Below are 14,240 nucleotides of genomic sequence, written 5' to 3'. Positions count from 1 at the left end.
GAAAGAGCGTTAAAAAGAGCACTCCCTGCTGGGAAGACTGCAATATTACATTTCTTTTTCTTACAAATTGCCTCTGTATCAAATACCTTTTTAAGATCTTTTTTTGTTCTTTTTTTAAAGCAATCCCGTGTGATCGCTCTGTGTGCGTACCGAGATGTTAGCGGCATGTTCACCACAGAAAGCAAGACGTGCTCCTCCACCAAAGAGGACTTCATCAGCAGGAGCCTTTCAGAGGAGGAGACGGTTTACCAGGACCTCAGGTATGAGTTCCCATCGCCCTGTCAGCTAGCCTAGTAAACTAGCCCCACCCACCAGCGGCCAAGATTATTTTTGCCTGTGGGTTTGTCTAGCCTCGATCAATGCCTCAGGCCCTAGAACTGGTGGGCCAATCACAACGCAGAGATGTGTTTTGAATGTCTGGATGCAAAGCGGGCGGGGTTTTGACGGCGTGGAGACAAAGCTGCCCGATGCTGGAGAAAGCACAACAAGGAAGATGGCAACAACTATTGAACAGTAGCATGTACTGCGGCAGCAGCAACTTTCAAAGGAGCACTCCATTGAAAGTTAAAAGTTCTCTTTTCTGTTGCTGTTGTTCAATAAAAGTACATTTTAAGATAATTTGAGGCGAGAATATTATACTTTAATGCGTCACTATATGGTCCATTTACCGATTTAATGCGTAATTAAAAAAACTATTTCCGAAGTTGAGAGGATCGCTGTAACCAGCGGAGCTCCGAAGCTAACGGCAGCCAGGGCTAACCTTCGCCCGTCTGAAGCGGCCCTCTCTCGGCATAGTCGTGTGTGAAGGACGGCTGGCTCTGATGGCGATTTTTGACTCAGCTTTAGAATCAGCTCTACGCTCATTCATTTTTAAGAAGGACATATTTGCCGTTTTACTGACACGCTGTTTGTTTACGCTTCCCCACCAGCTTCCTGTCGCGCTTATTACATCACAGTCAGTTGCGCTCATTGGTCAGAGCGTTGGCCAATAGGCACAGACAACAGACATGTTTTGAAAAACAACAGGTTGTTCTCATCAACAATCTTCCGATTTCTCCTTTATCGGGGCCAGCCTAAATAACACCTTTCATCTCCCATTTAGTCTGGTTTATCAGGCTACCTGTCAGTGCGTTCTTAAGGCCAATTTATGCTTCTGACGCATAGCCTCTGCAACTGTCCAATCTGTCTCTGTGCGCGACCACGCCCCCCGCTCAGAGGTTCTACAACCGTCGTCTTGCACCTCAAATAATTCCTGACTTCGTGTCGGATGGTTGCAAACCCGCGCAGACCTCAAGCGGAAGTGCGTGGACAAAAAGCAGCTGTGTTTGGTCCTTGGTATGCCTTTCCAGGCTGTCTGTTTGGTCGTCCTTCTAGATTCGGTGCCGGGGCGTGCCATTTTTAAAAACCAAGGAACAACTACAATGTACAACTATGACGAAAGGTTAATCGAGGAGGTTCGGAAGTACAACCACTTAGACAAAGTATATAAAGATGCCAAGGTCCTCTGGAGGGAGATCAGCCAGAACCTGTTCCTCTTTGATGTCTAGCAACTCTAGATCCATCTCTGTGACCTCGATATCTTGCAGACGCGTCATTGTTGTTTTGAAAAATAAATACTCCCGCAGCGCCGCCGAAGTTCTCGCGAGTTCTTGAATAGGCTTTGAGCGCTTTGGCGGGAAACTGCTGTGCGTCCCTAGAAATTCCAGACCAACGGTGCAGACTAGGGCTGCAACTAACGATTATTTTAAAAATCGATGAATCGGACGATTATTTTTTCGATTAATCGATGAATCGGACAAAAAATATTTTTTATATTAACCTCTTTATTCCAAAATAAACATTTTAGACAGAACAAACAAGCACACAAGTACAGGTTGCTCATTAACTGTACTGGTGCAATATGAAAAATACATTTTTGTGTTAAAACTACGCAAACTTACATGAGAAATGTAGCTGTACATCCACAAAATATAGGGTACTTTGTTTCATAAAGCGCAAAAAAAGACATTTTTGTTTTTAAAAGCCTCTAAGGGGTTCAAACAATAGGCCCCCCCATTTCAACAAATGAGTTTTTTTTAGACTAGAAGAGTTCTGCCTTTTAAGACAGGAAAGTATAGCAGTTAAAGTTGCTACTTGAGAAAATACTGAACCATAGAGATAAAAATAGCCCTGTGATTCAAATTATAAATTGTATTTGGAATAAAAATGAGAGAACTAGGGGTGCTAAAAAACACATCCTCCAAAGACAGATATTTACATGGGAATGTGGCAGATAATTAATTGACATATTACTGATCTTGCTGGATTTTATTCTGCTTTACTTCCATAAATTGCAGGATCTTCTTTACTTTATCTTTGCCAGAACATTTAAACTTTAAAAGCCTTGCCCTCATAATTTGCAAGTTAATTTATTTATAAAGTAAATGTAAACGCTGCTTAAGCTAATTGAAATCAAATTAAAGGTAAAATAAGTAGCCAACCTTCTCACTGTCTGTGACCTACTAACAAGGTAAGGAAAGCATCAGATGAGCTACCTGAGAAACTAACGTAACGTGTCCCCACTTTAAAACCAAACAAACATGGTGGTTCCGTGCCATGTTAATTTCTTTTGAAAAAAGTTGCATGTTATCACTTTTTTCGCTTTACAAAGCGCAGGCTATTTTAATTATTGTGATCAATTTGCGCCGTCAATCCCGGTGCATGCGCGCTTCATTTGCAGTCTGGACGCTGAGGCTCTGAATGCAGCTGAGAGGGACTCCTGCGGGAGCGGGGGGAGGCGCCCCACGGCAGAGTAGGAATGATACATGCTTTCACGTAAGAGTCTCCAAAAGCCGCCAGTGACACCGAAAAAAGTCGCCAGATTTGTCGCTAGTCGCTTTTTTGAAAAATAGTCGCTGGAGGGGTCTGAAAAGTCGCTGAGTTGGCAACACTGCTCCTGCGGCGCTGACTCGCTCTGCCATATTTTTTTTTCTTCCTCTTTCAGTCAAGAGGCAGTGATGACGGCGCGGCGGATGACGCAATAATCGCGCGACACAACTAATCGATGATGAAATTCGTTGCCAACGCTTTTAAAAGTCGATTTTTATCGATTTTATCGATTCGTTGTTGCAGCCCTAGTGCAGACGCATACCAGCAAAACGGGTTCGCGACCAGACGCAAGCAACATTTGATTATGTGCGGTTGCAGAAGTATAATCTGCCCCTTAGATCTCCTGTTTATGCTTTAATCTTCACGTTTCATGTCTGAGCAGCAACGCTGTGGATGACGAGGAGGAAATGCTGTACGGAGAGTCCAGCACCAACCAGCCCTCAAAGGAGGAAACCAGCCGCAACTCAGCGGGACCCGCAGGCAACAGCGGCGAAGGGAGCTCAGGCAAAGCAGAGCCGTCCCACTGGTGTGTGATCATCAGAGACAACGGGGTGATGGAGGTAGGCCCTCCCTCTAAACCTGAGACGTTTAAAGCTGACGGCTAAGTCTGGAGCTAAACTCATTCATCTTCTTTTTTTTTTTTTTTTTTCATTTTAGTAGTTTTAGAAATCAAATACATACATTAATTATCCATCCATCCATTTTCTTACACGCTTGTCCCGAGTGGGGTCACGAGGGGTGCTGGTGCCTATCTCCAGAGGTTAATGGGCGAGAGGCGGGGTACACCCTGGACAGGTCGCCAGTCCATCATAGGGCAATTATTTAAATCAAAAGTTTAGTTTGTTGGTAGAAATAGAGCGATACAGATTCCTTTCTAAGACCTATAAAGGACAACAAAACACTTTTCTGATTATAATCTATTATCTCAAAATGGAATTGAACGATTCAGATTAGCTAGCCTAATGAATAGAAGGGGTAGAGCGTAGCCGCCTGTGGCCCGGGCTGACTGTTACAACTCCAGTCCAGCGTACGGATGACATCATACACGCCCCACTTTGTTTTAAAAAAAATATAAATCTAAAAATATAACCGCGGATGTCTGGAGGACAGTGATTCGTTTACATTTTATGAATGCTGGCGTAACATAAAGAATAAATTATGAACAGTTTAGTTTGTGTGTTCAAGTCGTTGCCCATAGGAAGACGTTACTTGGATATAATGGAATATCTTCAGAGCGGCTCCAAATGACACAAAACTCATATGAGTGAGTAGAACATGATGTAATAACATAAAAATCAAGGGCCTGATGTAAAAAAAAACTGTGTTCCCCTTTAAGTAAAGAGGAACACCATTAACTGAGTACACTATAAAGTCCACTATATAGTCCCCGCTGTATATCGTGTTTGAGGGATTTAGGGGTGAGATCGGACTTTTGGGCACAGTTAGCTCGTATTGATATGGGAACAGCAAGTTTTAAACAGAGTGCGCAGGCGGAGAAATGGGCTCCTGCATGCTCTCTCACACATTTGATAGGCGTTCCCTCTCGGGAGCGGGTACAGGGTAGCGGATGTGCATTTTTTTTTTAAGTGAAGAGGGTGGTTCTTTTAAAAAAAATTGTGGAAATTCTTCACTATACCTTTAATATAAAACAGGAAAATTGCAGTTGACTCTCTTGTGTTTGTTGTTGAAACCTTTAATCAGTAATTATGGAGTAAATAAGAAGAAGACGAGAAGAGGCTTCATACCGTTTGGTGTTTGTGTCATAATAACATTTATTGTTTACAACAATAAATGAATAACCAGGAAAATAATCAATACCTTCATGGTTTTTCTTTTTTAGTAGTTTTCTTTTAGTTTCAGGCAGCAGGTCAAAGTTTCTCTGGTCTTTGATTTGTAGATTTTCCAGCTGCCAGACTGGCGCTTGGTTTTCCTGGTGAAGAACTTCCCAGTAGGTCAGCGGGTGCTGGTGGACAGTTCTTCTGGCCAGTCGGCCACGCAGGCGGATGGTAAAAAGGAGGAAGTCGCTCGACAGGGAGAGTTCCCGGTGATCAAAGAAGTCGCCTTGGTGTCTCTGGGCAACATTCGCAGCAGACCGTATTTACTGGTGAGTTTTTCATCCACTCTAATAAAGAAAATTTAAACAATCCAATGGACTTTGTTTCCAAGTTTGAAGACGTTTTGCTTCCCATCCAGGAAGCTTTTTCAACATTTTAATTTGCATTTTGTATTTTGAATAGAAAAAAATTCCTGGATGTGAAGTGAAACGTCTTTAAACTTGAAACAAAGTCCAGTGGATTGTTTTGAATTTTCTTTTTTTGGAATGACGATGACCTGGATGACTGACAACCTTCACCAGCATTTTTCATCCGCTGTTTAGTAAAATCAAAACAAAGCCATAAAATCCTCTTGGTGTTTCTCAGGTCTACGTGGAGAACGAGCTTCTGATCTACGAAGCGTTCCCGTACGATCAGCAGCAGCCACAGAACAACCTGAAAGTTCGCTTCAAAAAGGTACGATGCAGCAGCCGAGCCGCCGTCTTCTCAGAGGTCAAAGCTCACAGCTTCTCTGTCTCCCTCCTCTGAGCAGGTGCACCACAACATCAACTTCAGAGAAAAGAAATCAAAGCTGAGGAAAGACAAGAAGGCGGAGAGCGGCGCCGAGGAGGGCCCTCCGACGAAGGGTCACATCTCCAGGTTCAGATACTTCGAAGACATCTCTGGTTACTCAGGGGTAAGACGTTTAAGATCTCTAAAGAACATCCATGGACCTCTTTTCATGGCGTCCAGCCATAACTCTCTGCCACCGTTGTTGGTCCAGGTGTTTATCTGCGGCCCGTCTCCTCACTGGATGTTCGTCACGTCACGAGGAGCTCTGAGGCTCCACCCGATGAGCATCGACGGGCCAATCGAGTCCTTCTCTCCGTTCCACAACATCAACTGTCCCAAAGGTTTCCTCTACTTCAACAAGCAGGTAGATAAAGCCCGCTTCACTACTAATCAAGCTTTTTTAATTACAGGAAGTTCAGTTAAATTGGCCTAAATTTAGCTTGATTCAGCAGTTTTTATTTTTCACTTAAAGCGTTTCTTCTTCTCTGTTGATTGATTATATCCAGACTAATTCAGCTGTTTGAAAATATGAAAATTGGTATAAGAGGATTTAATGGCGGTTTTATCTAAAACAATAAGTTTTAAATTTAGACATACAGCCTCTAAAACATTTCACTTGTTTTTTAAAATAAATTTTATAAACTCTAAGAGACGCTGCCTTGGAGCGCTGCCATGGTAACTGATGTGTGATAACAGCCTAATAGGAAACAGCTGCAGAGTCAAACAGCAGCTTAGTGTTTACAGTGTGATGGAAGACAGAATCAAAATGAGGAGGAACCCAATGAGATGATGCACAGGTCCTACCTGTTAGAACAACATGAGTGAAATGGCGCCCATACCTTCTTCAAATTAGACAAAATTGGTGTCAAATGTTTGTGCAGGAAAAAATTTCATTTGTGCTCTTATCATTTTGGATATATAAAGAAATTTTTCTAGTGGTCAACCAGCCCCCCCACCTTCTTCAAATCAGATGATATGGGTGTCAATTAACGTGACTATGTTTGTGCTGGTTTGTGCAGAAAAAACATTGTTTGTGCTTAGAAGATATTAAGGTAAAGGTCAAAAGGTCAATCAGCCCCCCCATTTTTATGAAATCAGACAAAATTGGTGTAAAATGTTTGTGCTGTTTGTGCAGCAATCATTTTATTCATTTGTGCTCCTATCATTTTAAAGATATAAAGACAAATGTTCTCCAGGGGTCATCAGAGGTCAACCACTCCAGAGGTCCTGCTCACATTTGCAAAAATAAATACATTTAGTGTCAATCAACTGTGCTATGTTTGTGCTGAATCACCCGCTGACAGATGATTTCACCTAAATAGATCCGTTGATCTACTACCAATCAAGAAATAATCTAGTTTCCTCTGTAACGTTATCAGCAGGCTATGGCAGGCTGTTTAGATATTTATTGGTTTGTATTATAATGTAAATACATTTTTTCTTTGTCAGTCAACAACTTGACATTCTCCACTTCTAAACATCCCATTCTGGATGTCTAGAAATGAATTTCACATCTCCATATTCCTACCGTTACTGGTGGGGTTTTAACCTGGCCTCCATTCTTCCACAGGGGGAGCTGAGGATCAGCGTCCTCCCCACCTACCTGTCCTACGACGCCCCCTGGCCCGTCAGGAAAATCCCCCTGAGGTGCACCGTCCACTACGTCTCCTACCACGTCGAATCCAAGGCAAAGCTTTCTCCCTCTGCTCTGAATTCAACAGTCTTTAACCTGAAGCAGGGTGAAACCAGCAGGGTTTGACTTGAAGGAACTCTGACTTTGAAGATTGACTTTCTACAAAGAGCAGAAAACATTTGATGGACTCTAAAGAGAGATCATTCTTTGATGTTAAAGTTTGTTTTCCTCCTTTTGGCTTCCAGGTGTACGCAGTGTGCACGAGTGTGAAAGAGCTGTGCACCCGCATCCCCAGAATGACGGGAGAGGAGAAGGAGTTTGAAACCATTGAGAGAGGTTGGAGAAAACACACTTCCTGTTGGTTTACACAACCCTTTAACTCTTATTCTGATGTACTGATGTTTTTGAAGGCATCAGCCTTTATAAAACAAGTTAGCATTTTTCTTCACTTGCACACCCATTACAATTTTATTTCGCATACTGAACAGACTATGACTGCTTTCTGTTAGCGACATTAAATCTACATTCTAATGTTTTATCTTAAAGATTCATCCTGTCCTCTCCTCTGTATTTACTCCTTTGTGTTTATTTAAAAAAAATCATTTAAATCAGTGAGTTTATGAGTTTCCTGTTTATCTTCCTGTTTCTCTTTAGACGAGTGCTACATTAACCCTCAGCAAGAGAAGTTTTCCATCCAGCTCATCTCTCCTGTCAGCTGGGAGACCATCCCCAACACACGGTAAAACAAACCCTGTCAGCTGACAGTGTGTCCGTCTGCTGTCCTCTGTACTGCTTCACTCACGTACAAGATGAAATATGGAGTGAATTTTACTCCAATGTAGCTGCAAGCAAAGAACATTATTTACAAATGAAAAATTGAAGCGAAAAAAATACAATCCCGAACTAAAACTTTGAAAAACTGCATAATCAGAAAAGCTTTTTTCATAATTGTTTTTAAACTTTTTTATTAAAGTTATTTTTTTTTTTTACAGATTTTATATTAAATTTTTTCTCTTTCTAAATTTCTCTTTTTCAGATTACGGTAGGTTTTATAAATTGCTTTCTATTCATATTGTGTTTCACGGATCACATTCTGACCTCTGACCGATACAATGTTGTTGCTAACGGCCTCTCAGCCCAATAGAAATGCAGCTTCACTCCAGAGGAAAGAAGTGGAGAAAATGTGATCCGGAAAATGGAATAGAAAGAGCTATTTGAAAAAATAAATAAAATAACGTTTGAATAATCAAGTGAAAAAAAAAATCTTTTGTAAATAGTATTAACATAAAACAAGTTTTTGTAAATTTAAAATAAAAAATGCAATAAAGAAATAAAACTTGATATTTTTAGTTTTATTTTTCAAATCTGTTTGAAGCCCCGCCCCTACAACGTCAGGGAATATGAAAAAGGGAATGTGAAAAAGAGATTCGCAGAACTTGATCTGGAAAAGAGAAAATATTAAATCTGTAATAAAAAAAAACTTTTTGATTCAAACTAGTTTTATTTATAAAGGATGGGTTGCCTTTTTTATATTTTAGATGTATAAAATTGTCTTTGCTTGTAAGAATAACGACTAAAATCATTTGAAATGAACTGATTTACTCCTTGATGATAAGCTGGTTTATGCCAGGAGTGATGTTTCCTTCAATGGTTAATAATCAGTTGAGTAAATCAGACCCTCCCTCTGAGGCCTTCATGGAGCCACCAGGCTGATCTGAGCTTTGATGTCATCCAGGATCGACCTGGAGGAGTGGGAACATGTGACCTGCATGAAGACCGTGGCTCTGAGGAGTCAGGAGACGGTTTCCGGCCTGAAGGGCTACATTGCAGCAGGGACCTGTGTGATGCAGGGGGAGGAGGTGACCTGCAGGGGCAGGGTGAGTGGCCCCTACCTCTGCGGACGGAGCCCCGATGCTTCCATGTCCTTAACGAAGTCTGTTTGTGTTCAGATTCTGATCCTGGATGTGATCGAGGTGGTCCCAGAACCGGGCCAGCCGCTCACCAAGAACAAGTTCAAGGTGCTCTATGAGAAGGAGCAGAAGGGCCCCGTGACGGCTCTGTGCCATTGCCATGGATACCTGGTGTCAGCCATCGGCCAAAAGGTCCACAGCACACACTCTGTTCATCTTATGTGTAGTGAGGAGCAGCTGTCGCCTGACAGTAACCCTGACTGAGCGTTACCAGGGAACCACTAACCAGTCACTGATAGCATAGCAGGACGCCTCACAGCCTCCATGTCTGCAGATCTTCCTGTGGGTCCTGAAGGACAACGACCTGACGGGGATGGCCTTCATCGACACGCAGCTCTACATCCACCAGATGATCAGCATCAAGAACTTCATCCTGGCAGCCGACCTGATGAAGAGCATCTCTCTGCTGCGCTACCAGGAGGAGAGCAAGACGCTGTCGCTGGTCAGCAGGGTGAGAGCAGCTGAGCACAACTCCTTCCTTCCTTCCTTCCTTGGATCCTTCCTTTCTTTCTTCCTTCCTTGGATCCATACTTCCTTCCTTCCTTCCTTCCTTCCTTCCTTCCTTCCTTCCTTCCTTCCTTCCTTCCTTCCTTCCTTCCTTCCAATCAACCATTCCTTCCTTCCTTCTCTCCTCTAATCAATCAATCATTCCTTCCTTCCTTCCTTCCTTCCTTCCTTCCTTCCTTCCTTCCTTGGATCCTTCCTTTCTTTCTTCCTTCCTTGGATCCATACTTCCTTCCTTCCTTCCTTCCTTCCTTCCTTCCTTCCTTCCTTCCTTCCTTCCTTCCTTCCTTCCTTCCTTCCTTCCTTCCAATCAACCATTCCTTCCTTCCTTCTCTCCTCTAATCAATCAATCATTCCTTCCTTCCTTCCTTCCTTCCTTCCTTCCTTCCTTCCTTCCTTCCTTCCTTCCTTGGATCCATACTTCCTTCCTTCCTTCCTTCCTTCCTTCCTTCCTTCCTTCCTTCCTTCCTTCCTTCCTTCCTTCCTCTAATCAACCATTCCTTCCTTCCTTCTCTCCTCTAATCAATCAATCATTCCTTCCTTCCTTCCTTCCTTCCTTCCTTCCTTCCTTGGATCCATACTTCCTTCCTTCCTTGGATCCATACTTCCTTCCTTCCTTCCTTCCTTCCTTCCTTCCTTCCTTCCTTCCTTCCTTCCTTCCTTCCTTCCTTCCTTCCTTCCTTCCTTCCTTCCTTCCTTCCTCTAATCAATCATTCCTTCCTTCCTTCCTTCCTTCCTCTAATCAATCATTCCTTCCTTCCTTCCTTCCTTCCTCTAATCAATCATTCCTTCCTTCCTTCCTTCCTCTAATCAATCATTCCTTCCTTCCTTCCTTCCTTCCTCTAATCAATCATTCCTTCCTTCCTTCCTTCCTTCCTTCCTTCCTCTAATCAATCATTCCTTCCTTCCTTCCTTCCTTCCTTCCTTCCTCTAATCAATCATTCCTTCCTTCCTTCCTTCCTTCCTTCCTTCCTTCCTTCCTTCCTTCCTTCCTTCCTTCCTTCCTTCCTTCCTCTAATCAATCATTCCTTCCTTCCTTCCTTCCTCTAATCAATCATTCCTTCCTTCCTTCCTTCCTCTAATCAATCATTCCTTCCTTCCTTCCTTCCTTCCTCTAATCAATCATTCCTTCCTTCCTTCCTCTAATCAATCATTCCTTCCTTCCTCTAATCAATCATTCCTTCCTTCCTCTAATCAATCATTCCTTCCTTCCTTCCTTCCTTCCTTCCTCTAATCAATCCTTCCTTCCTTCCTTCCTTCCTTCCTTCCTTCCTTCCTTCCTTCCTTCCTTCCTCTAATCAATCATTCCTTCCTTCCTTCCTTCCTTCCTCTAATCAATCATTCCTTCCTTCCTTCCTTCCTCTAATCAATCATTCCTTCCTTCCTTCCTTCCTCTAATCAATCATTCCTTCCTTCCTTCCTTCCTTCCTTCCTTCCTTCCTTCCTTCCTTCCTCTAATCAATCATTCCTTCCTTCCTTCCTTCCTCTAGTCAATCATTCCTTCCTTCCTTCCTCTAATCAATCATTCCTTCCTTCCTTCCTTCCTCTAATCAATCATTCCTTCCTTCCTTCCTTCCTTCCTTCCTTCCTTCCTTCCTTCCTTCCTTCCTCTAATCAATCATTCCTTCCTTCCTTCCTTCCTTCCTTCCTTCCTTCCTTCCTTCCTTCCTTCCTTCCTTCCTTCCTTCCTTCCTTCCTTCCTTCCTTCCTTCCTTCCTTCCTTCCTTCCTCCCTCCCTCCCTTTCTAACCGGTGATGGTTTTTCTCCCTTTAATTCCTCTTTACAAACATTCATATTTCTTCATTAGACGCTCAGAACTCTGGACCGTTCAGCAGAACCTGGTTCTGTTGAACCGACCAATCAGCTTTCAGGGCTTCGTAGAGAACATCTGGTTCTGACCTGCTGAGCTGAACTCGTGTCTTTCTGGTTGAACAGGATGCGAAGCCCTTAGAGGTCTACAGCGTCGAGTTCTTGGTGGACAACAACCAGCTTGGTTTCCTAGGTAACGTCCTTCATCAGCTGTGGATCATGTTTCCATGGAGTCTTCTGCCTCGCTGAGCTTCAATTTCTCCTTATTTTATTTACAGTATCTGATCGGGACAAGAACCTGTTCGTTTACATGTATTTGCCTGAAGGTGGGTCCTTCACCGCCGATTTATCGTAGTTCCGCCCTCATGAACCAGCGGTCGGAGTTACGTCACTCTGTGTGTGTTTGCAGCTAAAGAGAGCTTCGGAGGAATGCGCCTGCTGAGGCGCGCCGACTTCAACGCGGGAGCCCACATCAGCACGCTCTGGAGGATGCCGTGCCGAGGAGCGCTGGACTCCATCAGCAAGAAGGCTCTGACCTGGGACAACAAGCAGATCTCCTGGTTCGGTAGGAGCTCAGAACACGGTGCTCTGTCAGACCAGCATACCCTGACAGACCAGCACACCCCGACAGACCAGCACACCCCGACAGACCAGCACACCCCGACAGACCAGCACACCCCGACAGACCAGCACACCCCGACAGACCAGCATACCCACACAGACCAGCACACCCCGACAGACCAGCACACCCCGACAGACCAGCACACCCACACAGACCAGCACACCCACACAGACCAGCACACCCACACAGACCAGCACACCCACACAGACCAGCACACCCACACAGACCAGCACACCCCGACAGACCAGCACACCCCGACAGACCAGCACACCCCGACAGACCAGCACACCCCGACAGACCAGCACACCCCGACAGACCAGCACACCCCGACAGACCAGCACACCCCGACAGACCAGCACACCCCGACAGACCAGCACACCCCGACAGACCAGCAAACCCCGACAGACCAGCACACCCCGACAGACCAGCACACCCCGACAGACCAGCACACCCACACAGACCAGCACACCCACACAGACCAGCACACCCCGACAGACCAGCACACCCACACAGACCAGCACACCCACACAGACCAGCACACCCACACAGACCAGCACACCCCGACAGACCAGCACACCCACACAGACCAGCACACCCCGACAGACCAGCACACCCCGACAGACCAGCACACCCCGACAGACCAGCACACCCCGACAGACCAGCAAACCCCGACAGACCAGCACACCCCGACAGACCAGCACACCCACACAGACCAGCACACCCACACAGACCAGCACACCCACACAGACCAGCACACCCCGACAGACCAGCACACCCACACAGACCAGCACACCCACACAGACCAGCACACCCACACAGACCAGCACACCCCGACAGACCAGCACACCCACACAGACCAGCACACCCCGACAGACCAGCAAACCCACACAGACGAGCATACCCTGACAGACCAGCAAACCCACACAGACCAGCACACCCCGACAGACCAGCATAGTTACAGTCAATACGTCAGATTTGCGTTTATCCCTTTAGTTTTGTTAAAAATAGACTTAATGATTCAGGTTCCTAAATACAAACTCTGTTGCCATAGCGACCCTGGACGGCGGGATCGGCCTGCTGCTCCCCATGCCGGAGAAGACCTACCGCCGCCTGCTGATGTTGCAGAACGCTCTCAACACCTTGCTGCCTCATTATGCCGGGCTCAACCCCAAAGCCTACAGGTTCGAACATAAAGCAAAAATAAATAACCTTTTCAGAATAAAGGAACCCGGTCCGCATCACTTCCTGTTGTCTCTAGGATGATGCACTGCGACAGACGGAGCCTGCAGAACGCGGTGAGGAACGTCCTGGATGGAGACCTCCTCAGCAAGTACCTTTACCTCAGCACCATGGAGCGCAGCGAGCTGGCCAAAAAGATCGGAACAACGCAGGACATAGTGAGTTGAGACGCACCGCCTCTCCTCCTCGCTCCACATCTCCTCCTCCTTCACACGTTTCTCTCCTCTCTGCAGATCCTGGACGATCTTCTGGAAATCGACCGAGTGACGGCTCACTTCTGAGCCTCCCTCACATTCCAATCTGGAAGCCATCTTTGTGCTTTTTCTTATCCAACGGCTTCATCTTGTTTTCTTAGAATATTTTGTATTAAAAAAAGAAAACAATCGTTCTGAGTTGCGCTTCATTGATGCAGAAGACGATAAATAAATACAGAGGTAGAACTTTTTATTAACATATAAAACAAACTTTCCATGTAGTTTATAGTTCCTTTAATGGCGAAGCCTTCTGGCTCGCTGTGATCTATAGAGCCTCAAACTTTGATTCCAGGAAATATTTCCTTCTTGTTCTTCGGCTCAGATATGGAGTCAATTTTGTTCCCTTATTTTAGAAGCAGAGAGCATATTTTGTAAAAATGAAGAAAAATGCAATACAGGGAAAAAAGTAAAACACCAACAAAAAAAAAAGATTTTGAAACAACCTTGCTGTTTTCTCCGATTTGTTTTTTATATATTTGATGCGATTTTTTTTTCTCCAAAATTTTATATTTGCTTTTTAAAAAATAATTGATTTTTACAAATCACCTTTTTACAGATTACTTTTTCTTTACTTCTTGGTCAGGATCTCCTCTTGAATGAGGAGCAAAGGCATTTCTTGGTCTGCATGGCCATCAGCAACAGCATTCTGTATTGGCCGTCTCTCAATTCCCTAGAACATGAGTATGGACTCGTAAAGTATGTTCTTAAGAACACAGGAAAGTCTGGCTGTGGTGA

At 44.4% G+C, this 14,240-nt stretch overlaps 1 protein-coding gene across 1 annotated transcript in view; it reads left to right on the top strand.

Moving 5' to 3' along the window:
- cpsf1 (cleavage and polyadenylation specific factor 1) overlaps nt 1–13,636 on the top strand; it is a 28,255-nt gene extending 14,619 nt beyond the window's left edge. Inside the window, exons 21-38 of the mRNA XM_038287732.1 lie at nt 121–260; nt 3,251–3,428; nt 4,766–4,972; nt 5,289–5,378; nt 5,455–5,598; nt 5,686–5,838; nt 7,045–7,161; nt 7,353–7,443; nt 7,762–7,846; nt 8,843–8,984; nt 9,057–9,209; nt 9,352–9,528; nt 11,517–11,583; nt 11,669–11,716; nt 11,800–11,955; nt 13,064–13,193; nt 13,271–13,409; nt 13,485–13,636. Coding sequence (XP_038143660.1) covers nt 121–260; nt 3,251–3,428; nt 4,766–4,972; nt 5,289–5,378; nt 5,455–5,598; nt 5,686–5,838; nt 7,045–7,161; nt 7,353–7,443; nt 7,762–7,846; nt 8,843–8,984; nt 9,057–9,209; nt 9,352–9,528; nt 11,517–11,583; nt 11,669–11,716; nt 11,800–11,955; nt 13,064–13,193; nt 13,271–13,409; nt 13,485–13,532 — 2,265 coding nt within the window. The 3' untranslated portion in view covers nt 13,533–13,636. The remainder of the gene's footprint in view (nt 1–120; nt 261–3,250; nt 3,429–4,765; nt 4,973–5,288; nt 5,379–5,454; nt 5,599–5,685; nt 5,839–7,044; nt 7,162–7,352; nt 7,444–7,761; nt 7,847–8,842; nt 8,985–9,056; nt 9,210–9,351; nt 9,529–11,516; nt 11,584–11,668; nt 11,717–11,799; nt 11,956–13,063; nt 13,194–13,270; nt 13,410–13,484) is intronic.
- The last annotated feature ends 604 nt before the right edge of the window (nt 13,637–14,240 follow it).

This window comes from Cyprinodon tularosa, unplaced genomic scaffold, assembly GCF_016077235.1.
Source record: "Cyprinodon tularosa strain WSP-4 unplaced genomic scaffold, ASM1607723v1 ctg244, whole genome shotgun sequence".
Classification (NCBI taxonomy): domain Eukaryota; kingdom Metazoa; phylum Chordata; class Actinopteri; order Cyprinodontiformes; family Cyprinodontidae; genus Cyprinodon; species Cyprinodon tularosa.
The sequence above is the reverse complement of the archived record's forward strand: the minus strand, read 5'-3'. Positions and strand labels throughout refer to the sequence as shown.